General features: G+C 37.8%; 1 protein-coding gene across 1 annotated transcript in view; it reads left to right on the top strand.

The window, feature by feature from the left end:
- The window catches only part of LOC124612533 (cactin), a 158,107-nt gene that overhangs the window by 93,537 nt on the left and 41,201 nt on the right, over positions 1-23,369 (top strand). Inside the window, exon 7 of the mRNA XM_047140799.1 lies at positions 16,386-16,562. Coding sequence (XP_046996755.1) covers positions 16,386-16,562 — 177 coding nt within the window. The remainder of the gene's footprint in view (positions 1-16,385; positions 16,563-23,369) is intronic.

The following is a 23,369-nucleotide window of genomic DNA, read 5'->3' as shown; positions in this document are numbered from 1 at the left end:
ATCTTTAGGGCAGTCTTTAATATAAAAATCACAAAGAAAACTCTTAAATTTTAGATTAAATATTTCCTTCTTCTATCTCATGCTATGTCGAACTCTGTAGAAAAGGTGATAAATGAAAAAAATTAAAAATAATTCTGATAACTCAGAGAAAGACAATAGAATAAGAGAAGTTCTGCAGGTACCTGTTTAGTTTGGAAGATTACTGTTCAGGAAGATAATATCATCAAGTGTCATTGGCTTTGAAGATGTGCATCAATCCTGCATTCTCCATCTCTCAGATGCCACACTGCATGCTGCAATGCAGTGCATGAAGTATCCAGTTTGGGAAGATGTGAATGCATGCTATTAGGCCTGTGTCACCAGGCTATCAGGCTGCTGTCTTTTGCAACTTGGGGTTTACCGTTGATGTATTTCGAAATTTCATCTGCAGCAATGCCAACATCTCTTACAGATTCAACTTCCAATGAATCTTCAGATTCATTGAAATATCCATTGGGTTTTTGTTTCTTTGCAGGAACCTCAGACATGATCTCATTATTTTTGAACTGTGGATAATTTTTTGCAACATGATGCCTCACTTCTTTTATAACTTCATGTTTCTCAGCAGTGCCAGGAATTTTAAACTTTCATATTTAGTGTGTAGAAACGTTGCGAGCTTATGTGTCGTTGTTGTATCCTACTTATTGATATTGCTTAAAAGTGATCTTTCTTTAGTCTTTAAATAAATTAGAAAAGGGATTTTGTCCTCATTTTTTATAGAAGCAATTTCAACCCCCACAAAACACATAGATACTGTGTTGGTATTATGGAGGCTCTGAGATCACAGGCGGAATTTTTAAATGGTATTAGAAAACTTATTACATCTACCAACATTTTTTTGTCAACATAGTCAATTAAATTGTCTCAATTTTTCTTGGTCAAAATTGCTAGAACTTCCAACCATTGTGAATTAATTGACTCAAAGATATCTAGTTTGCTGTTCTGGTGTGTGTCCACATCTCCTTTCAACGACTTCTGCAGGCAGTTCAGAATAACAGTTCTTCTAAAAGAACATGGTGACAGCTTGACAAGAATTGATTAATTGCTGCTGTACATAGTTCTTGTAATCACTGATATCACTCTAGTCGTGTGGTCAAGCATAGTATTGAGGTTGTGTGCTGAGCTGAGGAGTCTGTTATATTGCCAAAGTGCCGCTATAATGTTTGGTCACCCGTCCCTATAAAACATGGTTTAGCACAGTACTGAGTAAATCAAACGACCGTAATATCTTTATCAGTTCATGTTTAATATTTTCTCCAGTTTTTCCAATCTCACTCTCGAATTCTTTGGTGCACGTCACTTGATCCTCTAGTTTTCCTTCTTCACTGTTAATGCAATGCACAGTCACTCCCATGCAGTTCTTTTTCCAGTATTAATCACACCATAGTTCAACTGTTAGTGACCCTCCTACACCACTGTAAACATTCCTCACCTCTCTAGAAACAGCTTCAAGCAGACAGTCAGTAGTTTTCTTTAAATTTCTCAGAATGGTGGTTGGATGAGGTACCAATTCTTTGGCACTCACTGGATCAAACTTGACCCCACATCATAGGGAACTGTGTCATCTCGAGAAATCCATTTCCACTCACAACTTTTAAAACTACCTTTAAATTGGGGGTGGGGTGAGGTGGGGGGGGGAGGGGGCTTCAGGAACTTTTACATCTCTCTTAGGATTTAAAAAAGTAATTACTCTGCTTTGTCCAGCCTCACATGCATTTTAACAAAGTCAAAGTCCCAGATTTATATCCAGTGTAAGACTACACTTTTTTACTCACGAAACAAGCCACTATATATCTTTGATATTCTCCTTGCCATCAAATATATAACCAAATTTCTTCCAAATCAGCAATTTCATTTTTAGTTCTCCCAGTAATATGAAATCATCTTGTTTTGCCTCATATGAAATTATCTCCATGGTGTTCATTTTATGAAAGCACTCCACTAATGTTTACTCCGATGCACTCATTACATGATCACTCAATTGCAACAAAGTGTTAACTGAAGGCAGCAGAAAGTTGGCAACTCACACCTCTCTGGTAACCAGCCATCCAGAATGTGCTTCACATACTGCATGAAAACCAAGGTCACGGCGAAGTATAGTTACTAGATGCAGGTCTTTGGTTGCAGCTAAAGCAGCTGCTATGATAATCTAAGGATGGAAACAGACTTCCACTTTACTTAAGCCTTGCAGACATTCCAAGAATCCCCACAGACTTCATGTTTTCAGCTGATGTTATGACAAACGTGCGGTGCTGATTTGTGCAGTCTCGTTCATTGACCACAGCTAATACAATTTGATGAAATGTGTGTTGTAAGATTGATATTATCCTTTAATTTTTAACTAGAAAGCAGTCCACAGATAACCCATGGATATCTGCAACAATGTGTACTTTTACCCACAAGGTAACAATTACTGCAGATCACTCTGGATATATCAGTGGATATCCATATCTTGCGGTCATTAACCACCGAATATGTACAGGGATTGTCCATTAAATAATAGTGAATTTAAGTGTTACAATACATTTGGAAACTCTCCATTTTGTGTGTGTGTGTGTATTATTCATAGTCATCAAAATAGTGAAACTGTTTGAAGAACAAAGTTTATGCTATCATCTTATTTGTGATACTGTAATATTTTTAATTATTCTAACAAACATGTTTGCTTGGTCTTCTTGTGTATTCATAGCAGTGAAAGTACTGAAACAGTTTGAAGAACCATATTTGTACTATTATCTTATTTGTGATACTGGAATATTTTTGTAAAACAATAAACTGGTAGCCGATATCGCAGGAATTCTTTTTATTCCATGATTACCGGTTTCGGCGAAACTAAAGCCGCCATCATCGGATCTTGTGCTTGTACGTGATAGAGACACTTAACATTTATAATGTCATCTCTCTTGGACACCTATGTGCTTCTTACAACAATTTTGTAAGGCAACTATTAATATCACCAGTGTTTGCCTTGATGTTGTATGTGCCCTAAGATCCGATGTGGCGGCTTTAGTTTTCCCGAAACTGGTAATCGTGGAATAAAAAGAATTCCTGCGATCTTGGCTATCAGTTTATTGTTTTACAAGCATCTAGATCGCTCGAGCACAATGTTCTCCCTATAAAATGGAATATTTTTAATAATTCCAACAAACATGTTTGCTTGGTCTTCTCCATTGCCATGTTCATTTCTTTTAGAATTTGAATAGTACTCTGAAAGTCTTGTAGCATTACTGTAATCACTGTTATCATTTGAAGGTAACAATTAGGACTTGTTTTTATTTAATTTTGTCTCTGGCTGCAACCTGTGTTAAGACAAAGTAATGTATCCAGTTATACATCATGCAGAGATATATATCTACTTTGTGCAGCTGGAAAATTCTGTCATACTTTATTAACAGGTGGAAATTCTCTACTAAACAAATACTAACCTAAAAGTTATTACTGCTTTGTAACAAAAAGAGGCATAACAAATTCTTGCCTTGATAAACAGCATGATCTCTACATTGTGCTTCATTGATTCATAGAAATCACTCAAGTAAGTGTCAAGGGCTGTGCTATGGATTATTCTGGAGAATTGGCCTCAAGAACTGCAATTACGAAATTGCGAAATTATAAAAATGCATCTTAATCAATTTAGAGCCAAGGGGAAAACACACTATATTACTGTTCTGGAGATTCCATATGTGGATCATATCTACCTCATAGCTGACAAAATGCAGAACATCCACTAGTGTCTCCACCAACCATGATGTTGGAAATTTGGCTTGGTCACATGTATATCAAAAACTCAGGTCCTCTATCTCTCTGCCAGAGGAGTCTTGCGATCAGCATCGCTTAAGAACTAGTAGAACATTAGATGGAAGAAGAGTCGTATTTTCCATATTGAGGAAACATGATTATGAGTGATAAACCATTTAGAAGTTGCAACTGCTGCCGTTATTGCTAAGGCTGGTGCTGCTGCCTTCAGTAAACTGAACCAGACAGTAAGAGCATCCCAGCGCTTGCATCTGAAGACCAAACTAGCCATCTTCCAGATGATAATCTACCATAATCTTTTCAGTATCGCAATGGTACTCCTCATCTTTACTTTTGGCCCCACTTCCTCTGAGTGTTGCAAAACTTATCCTCCGTATCTTCTTGCATCGCCTCCTCCTCTGATTTGTTGCCAGTGGTTTGCACAGATTCCTTCTTCACTTTCTAAAAATTAAACGTAAGTTTTAGTTAATGTTGTGTTATTTACCTCAGTAGTGCTAAATAACACAAAAAAGAATGAAAAATTCAGATGAATCAACATTTTTTCCTGATTATTCCAATTTTGTCATCTCAGCTGCTCAACTGTTTTCTCTTTGTTGATATGATTTTACAAATTTCACATCAATACCTTTATACAGCTAACAGCTATAAAAAACTACCTGTATTATTCAGTTATGTTTATAAAAGTGTAATATGTATTACCAAATGATAGTAATCGGAATTGCCAGCTCTGGAGCTATGACTTTTCTAAACTGAGGCAGGAATTTGTTAGTGAGACTACATCTCCTCGAGCTTCTCAGATAAATTATTTAAAAAAAAAAAACCTCAAGAGTTATATAGTGGACTGGACTTTTTGTGACCGGAAGAAGAACCCTTCAATAAATTTGCACTCTTTATTACCTATTAGCTAATAACTTCCTCTTTTGTGTGACACAAAATTAAGTATAGAGAACATACAACCACACAAGACCATACACATTTCTTCAGACTGTAGGTTCCAGCATTTTTTTTCTCTCTAATCTTGCTACAGCTCTACACAGCATGCTTTTGTTTCCACAAAAGGATCTATTAGATCACCAAAGTTTGTCTCATAGGCAGATTTGTTTTCAGTAGCTATGATTGTGAGGCCAGATCAGTGATCCTAGCTCATTGTTGAATGCAGATAGCTTTTAAATATTGTCAGTTAAAAGCTTCATTCACAGCTTTCAGATGTTGTCGTTAATGTGCAGCATATCCTTAAAGCTATACTAATATTAAGAAAGACTTCTTACAAGTCGTGCTTGCACAGATGTTGCAACAGGTCAGGTGCACTTGATTTTTTATTAATTATCAATTTCTAGCTTTTTAAATACAGTGAGTTCCTGGCAAAAATCAACTGCATTCATATCATTTGAGTGTTTTTATTCTAGGTCGGCTCCATTTTTCTGTATATCCTCAGTTGACATATTTAAAAATGTGTGACCAGCGAAGAAGGTGAAATTTTCATGTAAATGCTGTGTGCTGTCTACCATTGTTTCAGTTTGTGTTAAAATTATGTTGGATACTACTTTTATATCTTTGGACAATAGCTCAGTTGGGTCTTTGTGTTCTTGATTTGACCACGCAGATTTCCTCATGTTGTCTTTTCTTTCTGGAAGTTCATTTGTTTTTGAGGACTAGTTCAATTTCCAACTTTTTCAATTCAGGTACTGCTGCTTTGATCCAATGTTGTATTAGTTTTTCTCTTATGTCTTGCAAGATCTTAACAAGAGCTTGCATTAGTGCAACAGAATCTGAGGTGCTAATTTTCTCTTTCTGTATTTTGAAGATCAGTTTCCTAATCTCTTGAAAACACTAGCCTAAACTGTCAAGTTGAAGATAAATTTAAAGTCCATCACTGCTTGTAGTATATGACCAGCTTCATACTTAGATTCTGCAGCAAGAGAGGATTCTTCACTTTTTTTGCAGGGCTTTGACAACTTCCGGAAAATTATTTAATAGAGCTGTAGCAGCTAGGTGTTTAGCCAACCTTATTCTTTGACTACTTCCTTTTATGTTGGTTACTGTACACTTTTACATTATTTTTCTCCACATGATGGATCCAGCTAAGAAACAATTGCACAAGCCCAAATAGGCTAACTGCTTCATGAAGCCATCTTCTCACCATAGAAGCAGATTTACTTACTTCTTCAATTTTATTTTTAGCTCTTTTTCTGTTGTGAGCCTCACAAAGCTTTTTTCTTGATGCACTCATCATTTGCTGTTTGCTTCCTAAAAATATATTTATTTTAATGCTGATAAATCAGTTTTACATTCAAAATTATGATCATGTATGTGTATGTGTGATATATGTCTTTTATATTAATATAAAACCCTCACTTTTTTGGTTTAGCCCATTTAGTGGTGTAGCATTCTGGCAAAAACTTTCTGCCATTTGGAGCTATTTGACTGGACTACTACACTGATAATATAATATGTACCATTCGTACCTATTATTCCTGTTAATCATTTATTTTTGCAACGGTGGTTTAAACCTGTTGATTTTGCTAATAATTATAATAATGCTGACTATTTGCACACCCAATCAGCCATATAAACAAACAATGATCATCGCTTGACATTCAACCATTTGGCTCGTGTAGCCATCTAGGAAAGATTTTTTTCAAGATGCAACAGCAATCCTCCTGGCAAGGTATCACGTACACTAACCCTACTTTCAAAAACCAACGTAAGAAACATTCAGAAATCAACTTAGGATGTGTTAAAAAGCCAACTGGGATGCATTTCAAATTTCAAATGTATAATCAATAGAACAGCATGTGCTGGTTGCTAGGCACTTTGCAAAACAAGTTTTTTTCTTCAAATATATGAATTTGGCGACTGCCCCCCCCCCACCTGAAATTGCTGCCTGGAACAAATATCCGGTTTGACCCCCCCCCCCCCCCTTTTCTCGATCTGCCGTTGAGAGTTGCCTCTTGGTTGCCTTTCATTTTGGTCAAAAATAACCCAACTGCGCATAGGAGCTTGAGGTGTGGAATATGAATCTCTGTCACGTTTGGACATGACTCTCTGGTCACTGAAAAATATTGTGAAAGTAATTACGGGCAATTCAAATTCCCACTTGGATTTTGATCTTGGTAGCTCACTTTTCTCATTGATGAAAAAAACTGCATTTACATTTAAAGTAATAAATTGTCATTGTATAGTTATCAAACAATATAAAAGAGTTTGAGCCTTAAATAACTGAAAAGACTTTTAAACAATTTATAGTGTGTTATGTGTTGTCTTATGTGGAATGGCAGTTGCTTGTGATGATACGAGGATTGGATCTTTAATAGTGGGAATTATTTATTTACAGCTTGTACAAAATAGATACGTGTTTCAAAGTTTTACTGACCTTCAAAGTAGTCAACAGCCTTGTGTATAACTCGTTGCCAGCAGTGTGGAAGTTGTGGGGTACTCTTAGCAGTGCCAGTTGTGTTGACAGTTCAAGCGGCACGATCTATTGTCCGACGAATCTGTAGCAGTTCTGAAGCGAATTCCGTGAAGTGTTTCCTTCAGTTTAGAAATCGAGTTGAACTCACAAGAGCATAAGTCAGGGGAGTGCAGTAGGTGGTATCGCATGTAGCAGCTCCATCAGTCAAACAAATCGGTAACAGCTTGCACTGTACATGCTTGAGTATTGTCCTGCAAAATGATGGTCAGGTCCTGCAGAAAGTGTCATCTTTAGTGTCTCTATACTGTTCAGTTTTGACACACAACCTACGACCAGCTTAGAGACTGAAGTGATGACACTTTCTGCAGGACCTGACCATCATTTTTCAGGACAATACTCAAGCATGTACAGTGCAAGCTGTTACTGATTTGTTTGACTGATGGAGCTGCTACGTGCTATACCACCTACTGCACTCCCCTGACTTAAGCCCTCGTGCTGCTCGAACTGTCAACACAAGTGGCACTGCTAAGACTTTCCTAAGACTTCCACATTGCTGGCAACGGGCTATACACAATGCTGGTGACTACTTTGAAATACATATCTACTTTGTAAGAGCTGTAAATAAATAGTTGCCACTGTTAAAGTTGCAACCCTCGTACATGCTCAGATGAATCATGGTATGAAGATGTACCTGCAGCCTTATTATTCAGTTCAGAGAGAGGGTGCTTTTATCAAGAATTTACAAAAGAATTATTCTTCCTGTTTTAGCAATGTGCCACCAGATAGGGCAGGCAATGATAATATCTGTTATTTTGTCTGTTATATATGTATGCATATTATGAGTGTATTCAGATGAGTAAGACAAAATAGGTCTTTCGGGAAACATTTGAAATGTAATACTTTGCAGCTTCTCTGTTGTTCAGTTTCACCTTGTGCATACTGTAAGATAAACTGGGTAACACTTTGATTAGAAAGTAACTTACTGTCACTGTTTCATGAGATATATATCCAACTAAATTGTCCTTTCCTTCCATCTTGAACTTGTGTTTGCTTTGGCCATAGAAGTTGAATGAAAAGCCATCATCCTTCAAACCTCATGGAAAAAATACACTAAACAAACTTCATGCTGTAAAAATTACAGTGAAAATGTAGATACAAACTGTAATGTCATTCTTACAGGTAGTATTTATTGCAAATAATACAAAATAGAAAAATAATTTAGGATTTGACAAGGCCGCTTACCAAGTAGCAGAAGCCAAATCGTCGACAGACACATACAAAAGAGAGAGAGAACATGCTACCTTTCGAAATCATTCCTTTTTCGAGCTAGAGCAGTGACTCTTCGATATAGTGACTCTTGAAACACCAGACACTTTGACTACCTTGCCTATGGAAGCAACAACCATATGAGCGCCATGACTTTGTCCATTTTTGAATTCAGTTAGCTCTGACATAATGCACTCACAACTACACAGGAAACTGTATGGACCACACCTAACACTTGCAATCTATTTAGCGCATTGCATAGCTACCATTTGTAGTCACATACAACAGCGCAACCGCCAGGCTTGGCTACCATCTGCATTTATGTTCAGGCATGCATTTCTCTTGGTATTGTTATATTTTTGCCCAACCCCTGTAGGTTTCCCAGTGGCACCTGTGGCATGTCAGTCCATCCTATACCTTATGATGGGAAGCTTATAAATGGTTCAACAGAGTTGCTTCACTAACAAACTTCTATTTTTCAAGGAACTGGCTAAGAAGTAAGACTGACAGCATTCCTTAATAGTATGGATCTTCTGCATACATCTTGGTGTTCATCTGTTTTTGAAGTACTTGCAGGTCCTCCATCCAAATTCTGTTGTTCATTGTTTGTGTCACCCTTCATCATGAGGTAAATGGAGGGAAAGGGCTCAATAGTATATACTTAATTTTACTTTTGGATTCCACTTTGAGTGAACACGATTTCTTCCTATTTTGCTGCTGTAAAAAGTAAGTAATATTGATCAAAGGAATTCATACATATGGAAATAAGGTCATCAGTCTCACTTTCATCTTCTACAAAGCATATATCTTAGCAGTGCATTTGATAATATATTTTGGTTTGTACTTTGCATATTTCAACCAGAATTTTTACATAGTTTGTCATCTGCATTTATAATTATTTACTTAGGCACCCTTTCAGTGAAATGAAAACTTTAAACCTCAAAGTGAAATTACTGGTATTTGAGCTATTTTTCTCTTTGCTTGCCAAATTTCTATTGTAATCGAGTTCACATCTTTTTAGACATATGTTTTGTATTTTGCTGTCACCCCCACACCACACACCCCCTTGCTCCACTCCCAAAGCTTTTTTTCCTCTCTAAGAGAGTGCCTGGCTGTGAATTGGAAAATGTATTATGTGGGTGGAGAGTTCTAAAAATGTTAAGTGTTAGAAAACATATTTAATTATTGTTACAACTTACTTTTGTTGTCGTTTATGGTATTTTACCATGTTCCCTCCATGTCAAATTCATATCTGCTAATTGTCAGACTTATTAATTTTCATTAATCAGAATCCAAAAATTCAATGACCATGAACTTAGTAAACTTTGTGGGTATGGAGCAGTGAGAACATGGTGAGACAGTTTGGCAAAAATTTAATTCTCTTTCTCCATGCCCCAACCCCATGTCATTCTTAAATATGAGCCATTCATTTTTGCAAATTTTCTTGTCTTTCCTGTTTAAAAAAAAATCAAGTTTCAAAATTTCATCCTTTAGACAGCTGATTTGAAAACACTGTTTATCCGTGATTTTCTTAGACGTAATGCCTGTTCTCCACAAGGTGACCTCAGTGTAACAGTAACATGAACTGCAGACAATTGACAGTACTTCTTTTGGCAGTCAGACCATAACTGCTTTCTTTAGATGTGTTACAGACACTGATCACAATGATTAACATTTACGTTTTTTTTCATTTAGTATTAAAGTAAAGGGCAATGAGGTCTTGACAGTGTGGCTGACACCTTCTCAAAGTCGCTAGTCTTCAGTTACCACTTTAAGATGATCAGCATTGCAAAGATCCGCATCTGCTGAGGAGGATTATGTTGCACTGTCATTATGCCTGTTGACTCGACGAGAAACAAAGAAACAAACATATTGCTGTGAATATACTGAAACATGATTATCATAAATATATTTACATATCATTAAGCAGTGAAACTTTATTTTGGAATACCAACAATGTGAGAAAAGATAGATTGCTACTTACTGTAAAGATGATATATACAGGCACAATTAGAAAACACTCACACATAAGCTTTTGACCACAGCATTCATCAGAAAAGGAAAGAGAAACATACACCATTTGTTAACAGTAGCAAGCACATCTCACATACACACGACCTCCAACTCTGGCAGCTCAGACCAGAATGCTATTCCGGTCTGAACTTTTCATTCATTTTACATCTGTGATACAAGGCACAACTGTCAAAGATATTCTCAACAGAAGGCTTGTATTGCACCATGGTTTTGGACAATGGCCTCAGTTCGTGGCACAGTTGTTCAAGAACTTTTGTACATACGATGGCATTCGCCACGTCACGGCACCTCCCTTCCATCCACAGTCGAACAGCAGACTGGAGCACCTTGTCTGAAAGTTTGTGACAAATGTGCATGTATGTAGAGGATTTTTCAGTGGAGGAGGCTCTCACATTTTATTTAAGCTCTTACAGAACAATGCTAGCTGGGGTCAAGATTCCCACTGAGCTCCTGCACAGCCGTCAACCAAGGCTGCTGCTCAGCCTCTTGCTGCCGGGCATACTTCCCCTAACAGCACCAGTTTCCTCGAGGTTTGCATCCAGAACTCCAGTATGAGCCAGAGCACTTGAACAGTGCACTCACTGGATACAGCCAGCATGGTTGCCTCGATTGCACAGTTCACACCAAACACTGACTTCTAGCAAACTGACAGAGCCAGCTGCATCCCAGGATGAGTGCCGGGCTCCTTCCTGGGGGCACGGGCCACACATCTCATTCTTCATCTGACCTGGCCGCTCCAGAGTACACACACTTGGCCGTGCCGAGATACCCCGGCAGTCAAGAGTTTCATCAGCACCGATGGCAAAATTTGCTTCCTGCGGCAAGTGCTGGTGCCTCCCCCTGCCCCGAGCCGGCATCGCCGTCCTTTTAGTATAGCCTCTGGCTCTTCCATGGATGGGCATCTCTTCAGTCACAGCACTGTGGATGGTAATGCGTGATCGCATCGGAGGAGTGTAGTAACCTGCAAGTTAATACATCTATAGTGGACAAAAGTTGGGCCACTATGGCAAGCATATTGCACACCAACTTTCAAATAGCATGCCATTAACTTTCTGAGACGGCTACTGAGGGCATCCCAGTCACTGACAGCCGTCACCAGATACTCTTGCATGCACAGCACTACATCATTGACGCTTGATGTGGATAACATTTTTATTAGAGAATACTCAGGCCTCCATGGCCTCAGTTATTAATATGTTCGAGACTTGTAAACTGTTTTTGCTGTACTCTTGCTGGGGTTGCTGTGTAACCCAGTAAATTTTATCTCTTTTATGGCTGCGTGTTTCCTTTGTTCCCAGGTAGAACAGATATTAGCACTTTCTCCGAAGACATTGTGCCCAGCAGGTGTTGTGTGCTGAACTGGGTGTATTACATTGGTGGGTTACATTGGATAATGTAATTGCATTTTGGCAATGTGTGCGGTGTTAACTACTGGTAAAGGAGGAAAGGGGGCACTGTGGCAGCTTATCTTTTGTTCCCAATAAAATCCATTGCTTCCTGATAAGTCAAGTCATTCATTGCCCTAATTATATTAATCTCTGCTCCCTTACTGAACTCTGAGCAGATCCTATACATGGATCTGTGCAGTGCGCTGTCTGATTTGATTCAAAAATGTTCAGATGTGTGTGAAATCTTATAGGACTTAACTGCTAAGGTCATCAGTCCCTAAGCTTACACACTACTTAACCTAAATTATGCTAAGGACAAACACACACACCCATGCCCGAGAGAGGACTCGAACCTCCGCCGGGACCAGCCGCACAGTCCACGACTGTAGCACCTTAGACTGCTTGGCTAATCCCGTGTGGCTGATTTGATTCTTCACAGTCTTCACCATTATGAGAACTTGCAAGGCTGTTGCACATTAGATAGTGCTGACACTGGCTGCAACTCAGTCCACATAAGAAAAAGTTGTAACACCACAGATTATTAGATATAAATGGCTAAGTTCGTCTTGTGCCATTTGCAATACATATTTTGATCTCTGTTGTGACTTGAAAGTGATCACACATACCAGAAGGGGATTAGCTACATCCTTACCATTTTCAGCAACTTTTTAGAAGTACCCTCACACTTTGATTATGGGAAATCACTGCAGTTAGCCACCCGAGTATTGGCGGGAAAACCATAGCGTAGGGTACGGAGGAAATGCCTACCCTTCAACCTCGAACAACTGATCCCCTCTACGGTTCACAACTGTAGTTGTAACTTGGAGCTTGCTCCACACAAGGTTGAGCACCTTTGACAGTCAACCATGGAAGGAAATCTTTTAAGGAAAATTCCACTGCTGGCAACAGACTGCATTCGAATACAGTGTGTAGTCACTTAAAAGATAACTTAGCTGATAAAAATAAAAATTAAATTCACCCCACTGAGGAAGAAAAAAATCCCACCCAAAAAAGAAGAGAGCATATGACTCCCATAAATTGATAAATAACAGAGTCAAAAAACAGAAGAATCTTACTTGGAACTCACAAAACAAAGAAAGATGACTCAAAAAACATTAAGGAAGGTTAAATGTCAATATCAAAAAGATATACTTTCTATGATAAAAACAAATAGTAAGAAAACAAGCTCATGAGATTACTACAACAAAACATTTAGCAGACAACTTCAAAGATATGATCCCCCAACACTAATACTAAAAGATAAAAACAATAAGATGGCCCATAGTGATAAAAGAAATTCATAAATTTTAGCAGAAACATTTAACGAACTACCAAATTGCGAGGATCCTCCTGAACTTCTTGAAATAAACACAGAAACTCCAAAAAAAAAAAAAAAAAAACACCAGAAAATATAAATCCTCTGACAATTCACGAAGTTTACAGAGCTTTGAGTGAGCTCAAGAACTACAAAACAAGTGGAGAAGATCAAACATTTGCAGAACTCTGGAAATACGCAGCAGAACCCATGAAAATATCATTACATCAATGCACAGTTAAAATCTGGATCAGAGAAGAGCTACCAGAACATTGGACTACAGCCATCATACACCCATTACATAAAAAAGGAGGAAAATCAAATCCGGACAACTACAGAGGGATATCCCTATGGACTGCACATACAAAATATTATCGAGATTTCTCTCCAATCGCTGTAAAGACCATATGGAAAAGGAGCTAGGAGAATATCAAGGGGGATTGAGACCCTGGAGAAGCTGCGCAGAACAGATCACCACATTAAAATTAATAGTGGATGCCTACCTACAAAAGGAGACAGAAGCTACTAGTCATAACATTTGTGTCCACAGATCTTCCATGCTGGACATGTTAAAAAATTGTGAACTTCATCCCAATTTAATAAAAATGATAAAATTAACCCGTGGAAACACCAAGTCCAAAGTCAAATTCAGAGGAGAACTATCTGAGCCATTTATGATTAAAACAGGTTTAAGATAAGGAGATGGTCTATCACCACTGCTCTTCAACTGTGCTCTTGAATACTTGATGAGAGAATGGTACAAAGAGAATCCTAAAAACATAAAAATTGGAACCAAGAAAGATGATATAAACCTAAATTGTTTGGAATTCGCAGATGACTTGGCATTACTAGCTAATAATGTACAAGAAGCTAGAAATCAAATAATGAGCCTGCAAAATATAGTGCAAAAAGTAGGACTCCAGATATCTTTCAAAAAGACCGAGATGATGGTTACAGACCCGCTTGTAATAGACCTTGTAACATTAGACAACAGAAAAATTAAAATAGTGAAGCAATTTAAATATCTTGATGAGATTATAATGCACAACTTGGATGAAAAACCTGCTTGGCAAGAAAGAATCAATAAAATGATAAAAGCTCAAAAAGTAACATGGTAATTAAACAGGATATGAGAGAACTAGATATAACCTTGGATGATCTGCAAAACAAGACAGAAAATCTCAAGAAACTGAAAGACAAGAAAATATATTTAAACCAAAAGTAGACAAATGACACACAATGAAAAGGGTACTTACAGATTAGGAAAGACAGGGAGGATCGGAACGAATGAAAAGATACTGGGCAGTTATGAAAGAATGAAACATGTGCTTACTGAAGAAGAGGACCAGGGAATGATTGAATAAAGTGGCTCAATGAGGCCATCAAAGCAAATAATAATAATAATACTTGATAAATTCTTCCTCGGAGAGTACACTCTCAGCATTGTGGGTGATGCCTTGCTGGTTGTCATAAATGTCGGAATGTGTGTCTCAAGCCTTGCACCAATACATTAACTGCTAATCCCAACACCGTTTAGATCTTAACTCGTTTGTGACCAGATTATATGATATTGACAATTTGTTTGGAGTAGACTTTACTTTCACTGTGCTGTAATTTTGCGATGAACTTTCTTTTCTTTACTGTCAACAAATATGACACACAGTCCAGCATCCTGCTGCAAGTATAAATTTATATCTGGTACTGCTGAAGTTCCAGTTACTAATGTTGATTGGCTTATGGCTTCCTGTTCACCATTACCTCTATGTAGACATAAATTTTATATGTTTTTCTATTGTCTTTTTGTTTGTATCAGTAGTGAAATGGGTCAAAGAAACATGTTTTTCATCATTTACTGCTCTCCCACTACTTCACCAATACTATGATTGAGTATTGGAAAACTGTTTTTATTCATATTGTCACTATAAGTTAAATCAATATTTACTTTGAAACAATAGTCACCATCCATGGTGGTGAATGTTAACTGAAACTGTATTTTATTCATTGTGTTCCTTAGGTATTGTCATACAGATGTAGGTTGTACAACTCTGTAAAATTACAAGTCACATGTTCGCGCTCTCTGAGAACTGCTGAGGACACTCCACATGCAGTATGAAAGTGTGCCACACATAGATATGCTGCTAAATATGTTGAATTTATGTAAAACATTCTGGTGTGCTCTTTCAGTCATTGCTATTGTTATTGCGAACCAGAGACAACTGCATCCAATGTTACGTGTTTTATAAAGTAAAATAAAGAGAAACCAATTGCAGTACAGCATTATGGAAAAGTATAATATAAGAAATGTTGAACAATAATATATTGTGATTTTCTGAATATATCTTGAATATATTTCTGTACTAATGGAAAGTACCATTACAATGAAGTCGGCTGGGACAGTATGCTTGGGTAGGTGTATCTACATGTGCGTGTATACTGTGAAAGCCACTGTTCAGTGCATGGGGAGGGCACATCATACCAATGTTATAAATCTTCTGCCCTGTTCCACTCACTTACTGAGCAGGGAAAAATTACTCTCTAGAACGTTTTATGTGTGATGTAAGATAATTGGTTCTGTTAGGCAAATATTCAGAGAGTCAAACACATATCTGGAAAGATACTCCATATAATCATATCTCAGTTAATGGTTGATGATGGAGTGCAGTGTCACACTCATATTGAAAATCTAGGGAGATGAGAGGTACATGTTCACCTTCATATATTGTTTCCAAGATCTTGTGAATGAATAAAGCAAGCTCTGTTTCACACAAATGGAATTCCCTGAATCTATACTGATTCCTTGGGAGATGATTGCTTTCCTCCACAAATAGCAAAATGTCACAGTTAACAATATGTTCTCTGATCTGGTGACAGAAACCTCAGTAATGTTTTCAGGTCTTGTTTATGTGCATGTCAACCACTCAATCCCTCAGCTCTGCAGTGAGTTGTCATGTTTACTCCTTCTGTTACGTAGACTTATTTATTTCAAGGCGAGTAATACACACGTTGCTGCATTGGTTCACAAAAAGTCACTCTGCTTAAGGTGCCTGCAACAAAATGCAGAAGATTGGTTTTCATTTCACTTTATGATATTGTCACACACCAACCAGCTATGCTTCTCATAATTAATGTTTGTAATATAAAATAAAGATTTTTTTATTCATATTATGATTGTTTTCAGCTGTCGGAAGACGAGAAGGCATACACCAATCTGTGGCTAAAGATGTTGCTGCTGTCTTCAAAGGCAAAACAGCCGCACAACTGGAAGCACTTCAGCAGCAGATTGAGAGTAAAATAAGTGGAAAGCCTGAAGGAGTTGATATAGGTTATTGGGAGTCACTGTTATCACAACTGAAAGGTGTGTGTGTTTGTACCAAGTGTATCATTACTCAGGATTATTATTTCTTCTACTACTACTACTACTACTACTACTACTTCTATTGTTATTAATATTAATATTTCCTTTTGTACTGCTCTTACACTTTTCAATTACTTGTTTAACGCCTCATATTTTTATTTCATTGCTACCTTCCCATAATTTAGGAAGTTCTTCAAATTATTTCTCTTCCCGGTTCTGCATCTCACTATCTTCCTTCATCTTCATGTAATTTCTACTCCCTGTTTTCACACAACCTGTATGTATTCTGTGCGTAGTTATCATTACCCTTAACATAACAATGAAAATAATCAATTTTTGACAATATATAATGTAACTGGGTAGTTAAAAAAATGTGCTGACCAAGCATTGGCAGGAGAACACACACATAAAAGAAGGTTATACTTATGCAAGCTTTTGGAAGGAGTGATTCCTTCTTCCAAAAGAAGAGTAGTAGGGCCTTAATTTACATTAATTCCTTCTGTCTCAGTATTTCTTCACAGTAACTACTACTTCCTTCACTCTGTTGTAGTTTTATACATCTTTCATTTTCTGACGTCTATTTTTTATCCTCACTCTCCCACTTCTCTTGTGTGCAATGTACTTAGCTTTTCACTCTTATTAACTTGTGCATTATGTTTTTGCTGTAATCTCTGTCTTCCACCTTTAAGCTCTCAGGTTTTCAAATCTCATCCAGTCCAGTCCCCAACAATCAATCTTTCCTTCTCATCCCACCCAGTAAGTCTCCCCAGACCCGCTGTTCTGGGTGACTTTTTCAAAATGTAATCATTTTTCTAAACCACGTCAGTCCTTTTCCTTGACACTTCTTCTTTCCCCTTCAACCCTTCTGCCAGAAGAAGGAACCATTGGCTCTGAAAGCTTACATAAGTATAACCTTATTTTATGTGTGTGTTCTCCTGCTGCCACTTGGTCAGTAGTTTACCCGTAACCTGGCATCTCTAGACGCTCTGCTCACATTTGACACACAGCCACTGTCCTTGTTGCAGTTTGTTTTGCTTATCTGCAATATCTACAGTATCTACATGTGCTCACTTACCTCAGTAAGCTCCACAAATCTGCTGCCTAGTCTGGGAGACAAATAGTGTAGCTCAGTCAATACAATGGACATGTCCATAAACTGCTTCCTACTGACTGTTAATTTGCTGTAAGTCTTTTGTAACTTAGGGCCTAGATTCGTTAGCTAAGTGAGGAAAGCCGTGTGAAAAATAACTGTGCTGTATTTTCATACCGAAAAGTCACAAATACTGCCCCCTAATCCATATGAGACCATAAGTTCACTTTTCTGATGCCATCTTCTTAGTACGAAGGTTAATGTTCACTAATCACTTTCACTCAAACTCCACACTCTTACTAACACTCATTGTCCATATAGAACCACTGACCTTCTAGTTAGAAACTATAACTAGAATTGTTATATGTACAGTTAAAATGTTTGCATGTTGTTCAGTGTTCGTATTTACTCACCAAAATATTACACATGACTGTTATTCTCCGTGATTAAGCGGAGGTTGTATACCATGCCATGTGCTATTACAACTTGTAGAATAGAAAGCTTTCAGTTTAGCTAACAAAACCCTCCTTAACATTATCCAACCGAATACTAATGGTTATGTGTGCTTTTATTGTCTTTTAACACAGTGCTGCTCACTTAGACACACAATTGAACACTTTATCGTAAGTTTCAGAGAAATGGTAGACAAATCCTTCCTCTATAAAAACTAGATCCTGACTCCTCAATAATTAAACCACAGATGCAATCTGACACCTCCAGAATGCGAAACCACGCTCTTTCTCACTGGCTACAGCAAATAAGCATTGTTATGACCTTTGTAGAATTAGGTACTTCCCCTGCTCTAATGAACACAAAACTTTAATTAATTTTAGTATTGTATCAAATTATGCCCTCCAAGAAGGTGGTTTAAATAAAAGTACTTTCCATATGTGATGGACTGAAATAAAGATATTACTTCCTTGATGTAATTACCAGCTGTTTTGACAGATTCCTGTCACACAGTGTATGTGATCCACTACCCGCCACTTTAGCCGAGAGCGCTAATGCGCTGCTTCGTGGACTCAGGTAGGCGCGCCGGCCCCGGATCAAATCTGCCCGGTGGATTAACAGTGCCGGTCAGTGTGCCGGCCAGCCTGGATGTGGTTTTTAGGCGGTTTTCCACATCCCCATAAGTGAATACCGGGCTGGTCCCCACGTCCGTCCGCAGTTACCTGGCTCGCAGACATCTGAACGCTTTCGCATTCTTCCATGGATTACACTAGTTGCAGACGGTTGGGGTACACTAATTTCGTCCCGGGGGGTACGGGGTGTCGGTAGGGAGGGCATCCGGCCACCCCTTAATCTAACATTGCCAAATCTGATTAACCATGCTGACCCTGTGTACCTGCGGGACAAAGGCACAAGCGAAAGAAAGAAAGATAGAAAGTGTATGTGATCCACTGCCTGGTTGCACAATGTTATATACATGCTCATACATAGTTACTTACAATTTTAAGATTCATTCTTCACTCAGTTCACCACACAGTCTGATTGCATAACAACTTTATATCATTAACCAAAAATGATTTGAAACAAAACAAATTTTCAGAAATAGTTGCCGTAGCATACATCTTACTTCTGTTGTGAAAAACTGTTTTATGACTATTTGACATTAAGGTGTTTAAATATATCACTTCTGTGGTAAGTATACAATCTCAATTAATCTATCAGGATGTTATTTTTTATGCAATATGAAAAATTAAGAGTTTTAAATAAATATACGAGGTCTGATCAAAAAATTCTGAAACTTTGTCCACAATATCTTTCTACACTTAACTTTCACTTATTGTGCATGGTCTCCTTCGAAATACTCTCCTCCACAATTGAGACACCACTCCCAATGCCATTTACACTTCCGCAAGCAGCCTCGGTATGCCTCTTGCAGGATCAGGCGAAGCGCACCATCTGCAATTTTCTTTTATTTTGTCTATCATTGCAAATCTTCATCCTTTCAAAGGCATTTTCAACTTTGGAAATAAAAAAAGTCGACAGGGACCACGAACATCTCATTCTTATTTGTGTGATCGAAAAACTCTTCACAGATTGAGAGGCAAAGGTCTTTCTGGTCTTGACGCATGAGATGGGGGTGAACTTGGTGGCAACACTGTGTATTCCAAGATGCTGTGTCAGGACTTCATGACATGATCCAACTGAAATGTTACGTTCTTCTGCAACCTCTCTGACAGTCAGTCTTCAATTGGCACCCACAATTTTGTTGGCGTTCTGGACATGAGCGTTGTTGGTAGAAGTCTAAGGGCATCCTGAACGAGGATCATCTTTAACTTCTGCCCAGCCTTTTTTAAACCATAAGAACCTTTTGTAACACAAAGTGCTTCTTAATAACTTTTCACTGCAGGTTTTCTGCATTATTTGATGTGCCTCTGTAAAGGTTTTCTTGAGTTAAACACAAAATTAAATGCAGTCACGTTGTTCATCTAACTCTGCCATCTCAAAATTCTCAAACTGTGTGATACAACATTTTACTTGGTACAGTAATGAACAAGAACTAACAGACGTACAAAACTGAAATTTCCAGTTGTTATACATTAAACAATGGTGTGTGCAAAGATGCCAACCACATTTTGCTCCAAGGTGCCATGGGTGCAAAATTATGAGTAGTCCTTTATTTTTTGAACAGATCTCATATGTATCACTGCTACCAATAAAGTTATCAACTTGAACCTGGAAGGCAGATCTGTTATCATCATCATCATCATCATCATCACTTGAAAGTGTTTGGTATAAGGTTAATCAACAGATTAGTGTATGATTTAATGACTTGGCGTGCACTCGCAAAGTGGTGCTCCATATAACGGTCCCCCCTCTCCCTCCCTCTCTCCCCCCCTCCCTCCCTCACTTTCCCCTCCTCTTGCCCTTACCTTGTCCCCTCCCCCTCCCACCCCCTTTAACTCAAATAGTTTTTTTTTTTAACCCAGTTCATCATTTCAATTGCAGGTTGCCTGTCTAATGGCTTCCAGGGGCAACAGATATTTGTTTTTAGATACCTTACATAATTACTGACCAAATTTAAAAATTTAAAATGCTGTCATAATCTACTCATTAAGGTTTAACACACTAAGACAATTATTATGATTGGAAACTGTGTATATGTCTTGGGACAGCTTAGTTCACTGCACGCAAATAACCCCAACTATATTTATCCAGTATTTGAAACTAAGAGCATTTAGTTACTTCCAACAAACTTTAAACATAATTTCAAACATTTATGAAACTTTTTCTTGCTAATGCTTCCCACAAAATGATGAAAGGAAAAAAGTTGATCGATTACTACATTTTCGCTGTTCTTGCAGTAAAACTTCAGCATCAGGCATGACATTTTAATTTATTATTTCTTTACTACTAATTATTCACAACACACTTTGCATATAGTACCAACATAACCCACTGAATGTACCTGTAAAATTATGTCGTCGTATGACTCACAGTTCAGGAGACATGATGTCATAAACATTGAGATACACAAAAACTAGCTTTTACTTAAAATGGAGTTTAATTTACCCAGACTGCTCTAATGCAGTGTTTTCTAATGAGAGCACTTAACACCTTCCAAAAAACTTTAAACAAAATTTCTAAACTTTGCTAAACTTTTTCTTGCTCACTTGCCTAATGTCAAAAATTTAACACATCAACTCATTAATTGTAATCAGGTGTTTGACGCTGTGTTGTACGTGGGAGTTCAATCCTTTAAAGACTTCACAACAGAACTAATTCACATATCCCTATTCCTTTCTAACAAATATCTCCAAGAAAAAACAATTAACAATAATTGTTGTTAAAAAAAACAGCATCTTTAGGCATAACAGTGGCAAGTCTGTGGTACATAGGGGACAAACCTTAGTTCAACTCAGCGCTCACTCTTTCAACATCACATGAAAAGAAAAGAATTACAACCAGAACCAGATCCTTGTGAAAGAGCAATGGGATATATTAAATAATAGTCCATTAAAACCCAATATGTAATATCTTTACCAAACAGATACAAAAGATAGCTATATCTGACATTACCTGTGTTACACCAGCAGCAGGAATACAAACATTTGTGTCAATAATTTTGTAGCACATCATGCCCCCTCACCATCTATGCAATCACAGGTAAAAAAAAAAAAAAAAAAAAAAAAAAAAAAAAAAAAAAAAAAAAAAAAAAAAAAAAATCTGTTCAGCAATAACCCAGACTAACAAGATATTTATAGGCAATAGCTTTTGACACATGAATGAACAGCACTTAGTATCATCGGAAATATCAGCATTAATTTACATTACATTTAAAATTCTACCAATGGACATTCTCTCTCTCTCTCTCTCTCTCTCTCTCTCTCTTTCTCTCTCTCTCCCTCCCTCCCTCCCTCCCTCCCTCCCTCCCTCCCTCCCTCCCTTCCCCCCCCTCTCTCTCTCTCTCTCTTTTGTAGAGAACAACATATAACAAGATCAGTATTTGATTGGTCAGTATTCATTACATTAATATGAGGCATGGCTGTAAAATGTCAGACTACTGCTTTAAAACATTTTAACATTTTATTGCAAAAACATACGGTTTTCTTTACTGTCACCTTTCGTAAGCTCTCCTCCTCTGTCCCTGCAATGCTTTATCTGAATTTTCCGTTGATGAAAACATTGTGGGAAGTCTTCCTCTCTAGCTCGCTGATGTTGCGTACCACTTTTTCTTTAACTACTTCAACAGATCTTGTTCCTTTTATTGCAGATTTGACCTTGGGAAACAGATAAAAGTCTCTTGGTGCTAGGCCATGTGAATAATATGGGTGGTCTAACAGTGGGATGCTGTACTTCATTAGAAATCTCTAACAGACAATGCTGTATGATCTGGTGGATTAGTCTTCTTCTTCTTCTTCTTCTTCTTCTTCTTCTCCTTCTCCTCATAATGTTACAACCTTGCATGGGTCTTAGCCTCTTCAAGAAGTTTCCTCCGTTCTGTCCTCTCCAGCGCAGATCTCCACCCTCCTCTAACTCAGAGAGATTTTCTATGTTCTTCCACATCATCTGTCCACTGCTTTCATGGACTTTCTCTTTGTCTTCTTCCAGTTGGCCTCCATTCAAAGAACTCTTTAGTTGTTCATCCAGTATCCATCCCAAGGTCAAGTCAAAGTCAGGCTCTTTTCCTACTTTTCATTGTTCTTACAATATCAGCTCCTTGTGTGAGGCAATCCAGCTCAGTGTTCGTTCTAGATCTCCAGAAACCGCTGTTATCCTGAATCGATTGATAGGTCTTGCACAGAACCCTGCATTCAAATATCCTGCACTGCTGCTCATCAGCACTCATCAGTGCGCATGTTTCACATCCATAGGTTACAGCTGGTCTTATCATGACCTCATTAATTTGAAGTTTCAGTCCTCTGTTTGACAATCTACAGGCTAACAATTTCTTAAATGTGTGAAAGCATCTGATATTACTTAGAATGCACTGTTTTGTTTCAGTTGACATTGAATTTGTCCTATTAATATTAGATCCCAGATAATCAAAGTTCTGCATGTGTTCAAAATTGAAACCAGCTGCTGATAGTTTATTGAAGTTATTATTTCCTTTAGTGGTGAAATTCATGTATTTAGTCTTCTTTTCATTAATAGCAAGGCTTCTAGGTACTGTGGCTCCTTTCACTTCACCTATTGTTCTCTCTAGTGACACTCTTCTTCTATTAGTAATTACTATGAGGGTTGCCCAGAAAGTAATGCACCGCATTTTT

Source organism: Schistocerca americana, chromosome 4 (assembly GCF_021461395.2).
Source record: "Schistocerca americana isolate TAMUIC-IGC-003095 chromosome 4, iqSchAmer2.1, whole genome shotgun sequence".
Taxonomy (NCBI): Eukaryota; Metazoa; Arthropoda; class Insecta; order Orthoptera; family Acrididae; genus Schistocerca; species Schistocerca americana.
Note: the sequence above shows the minus strand (reverse complement) of the source record. Positions and strands in the feature narration are given on the sequence as shown.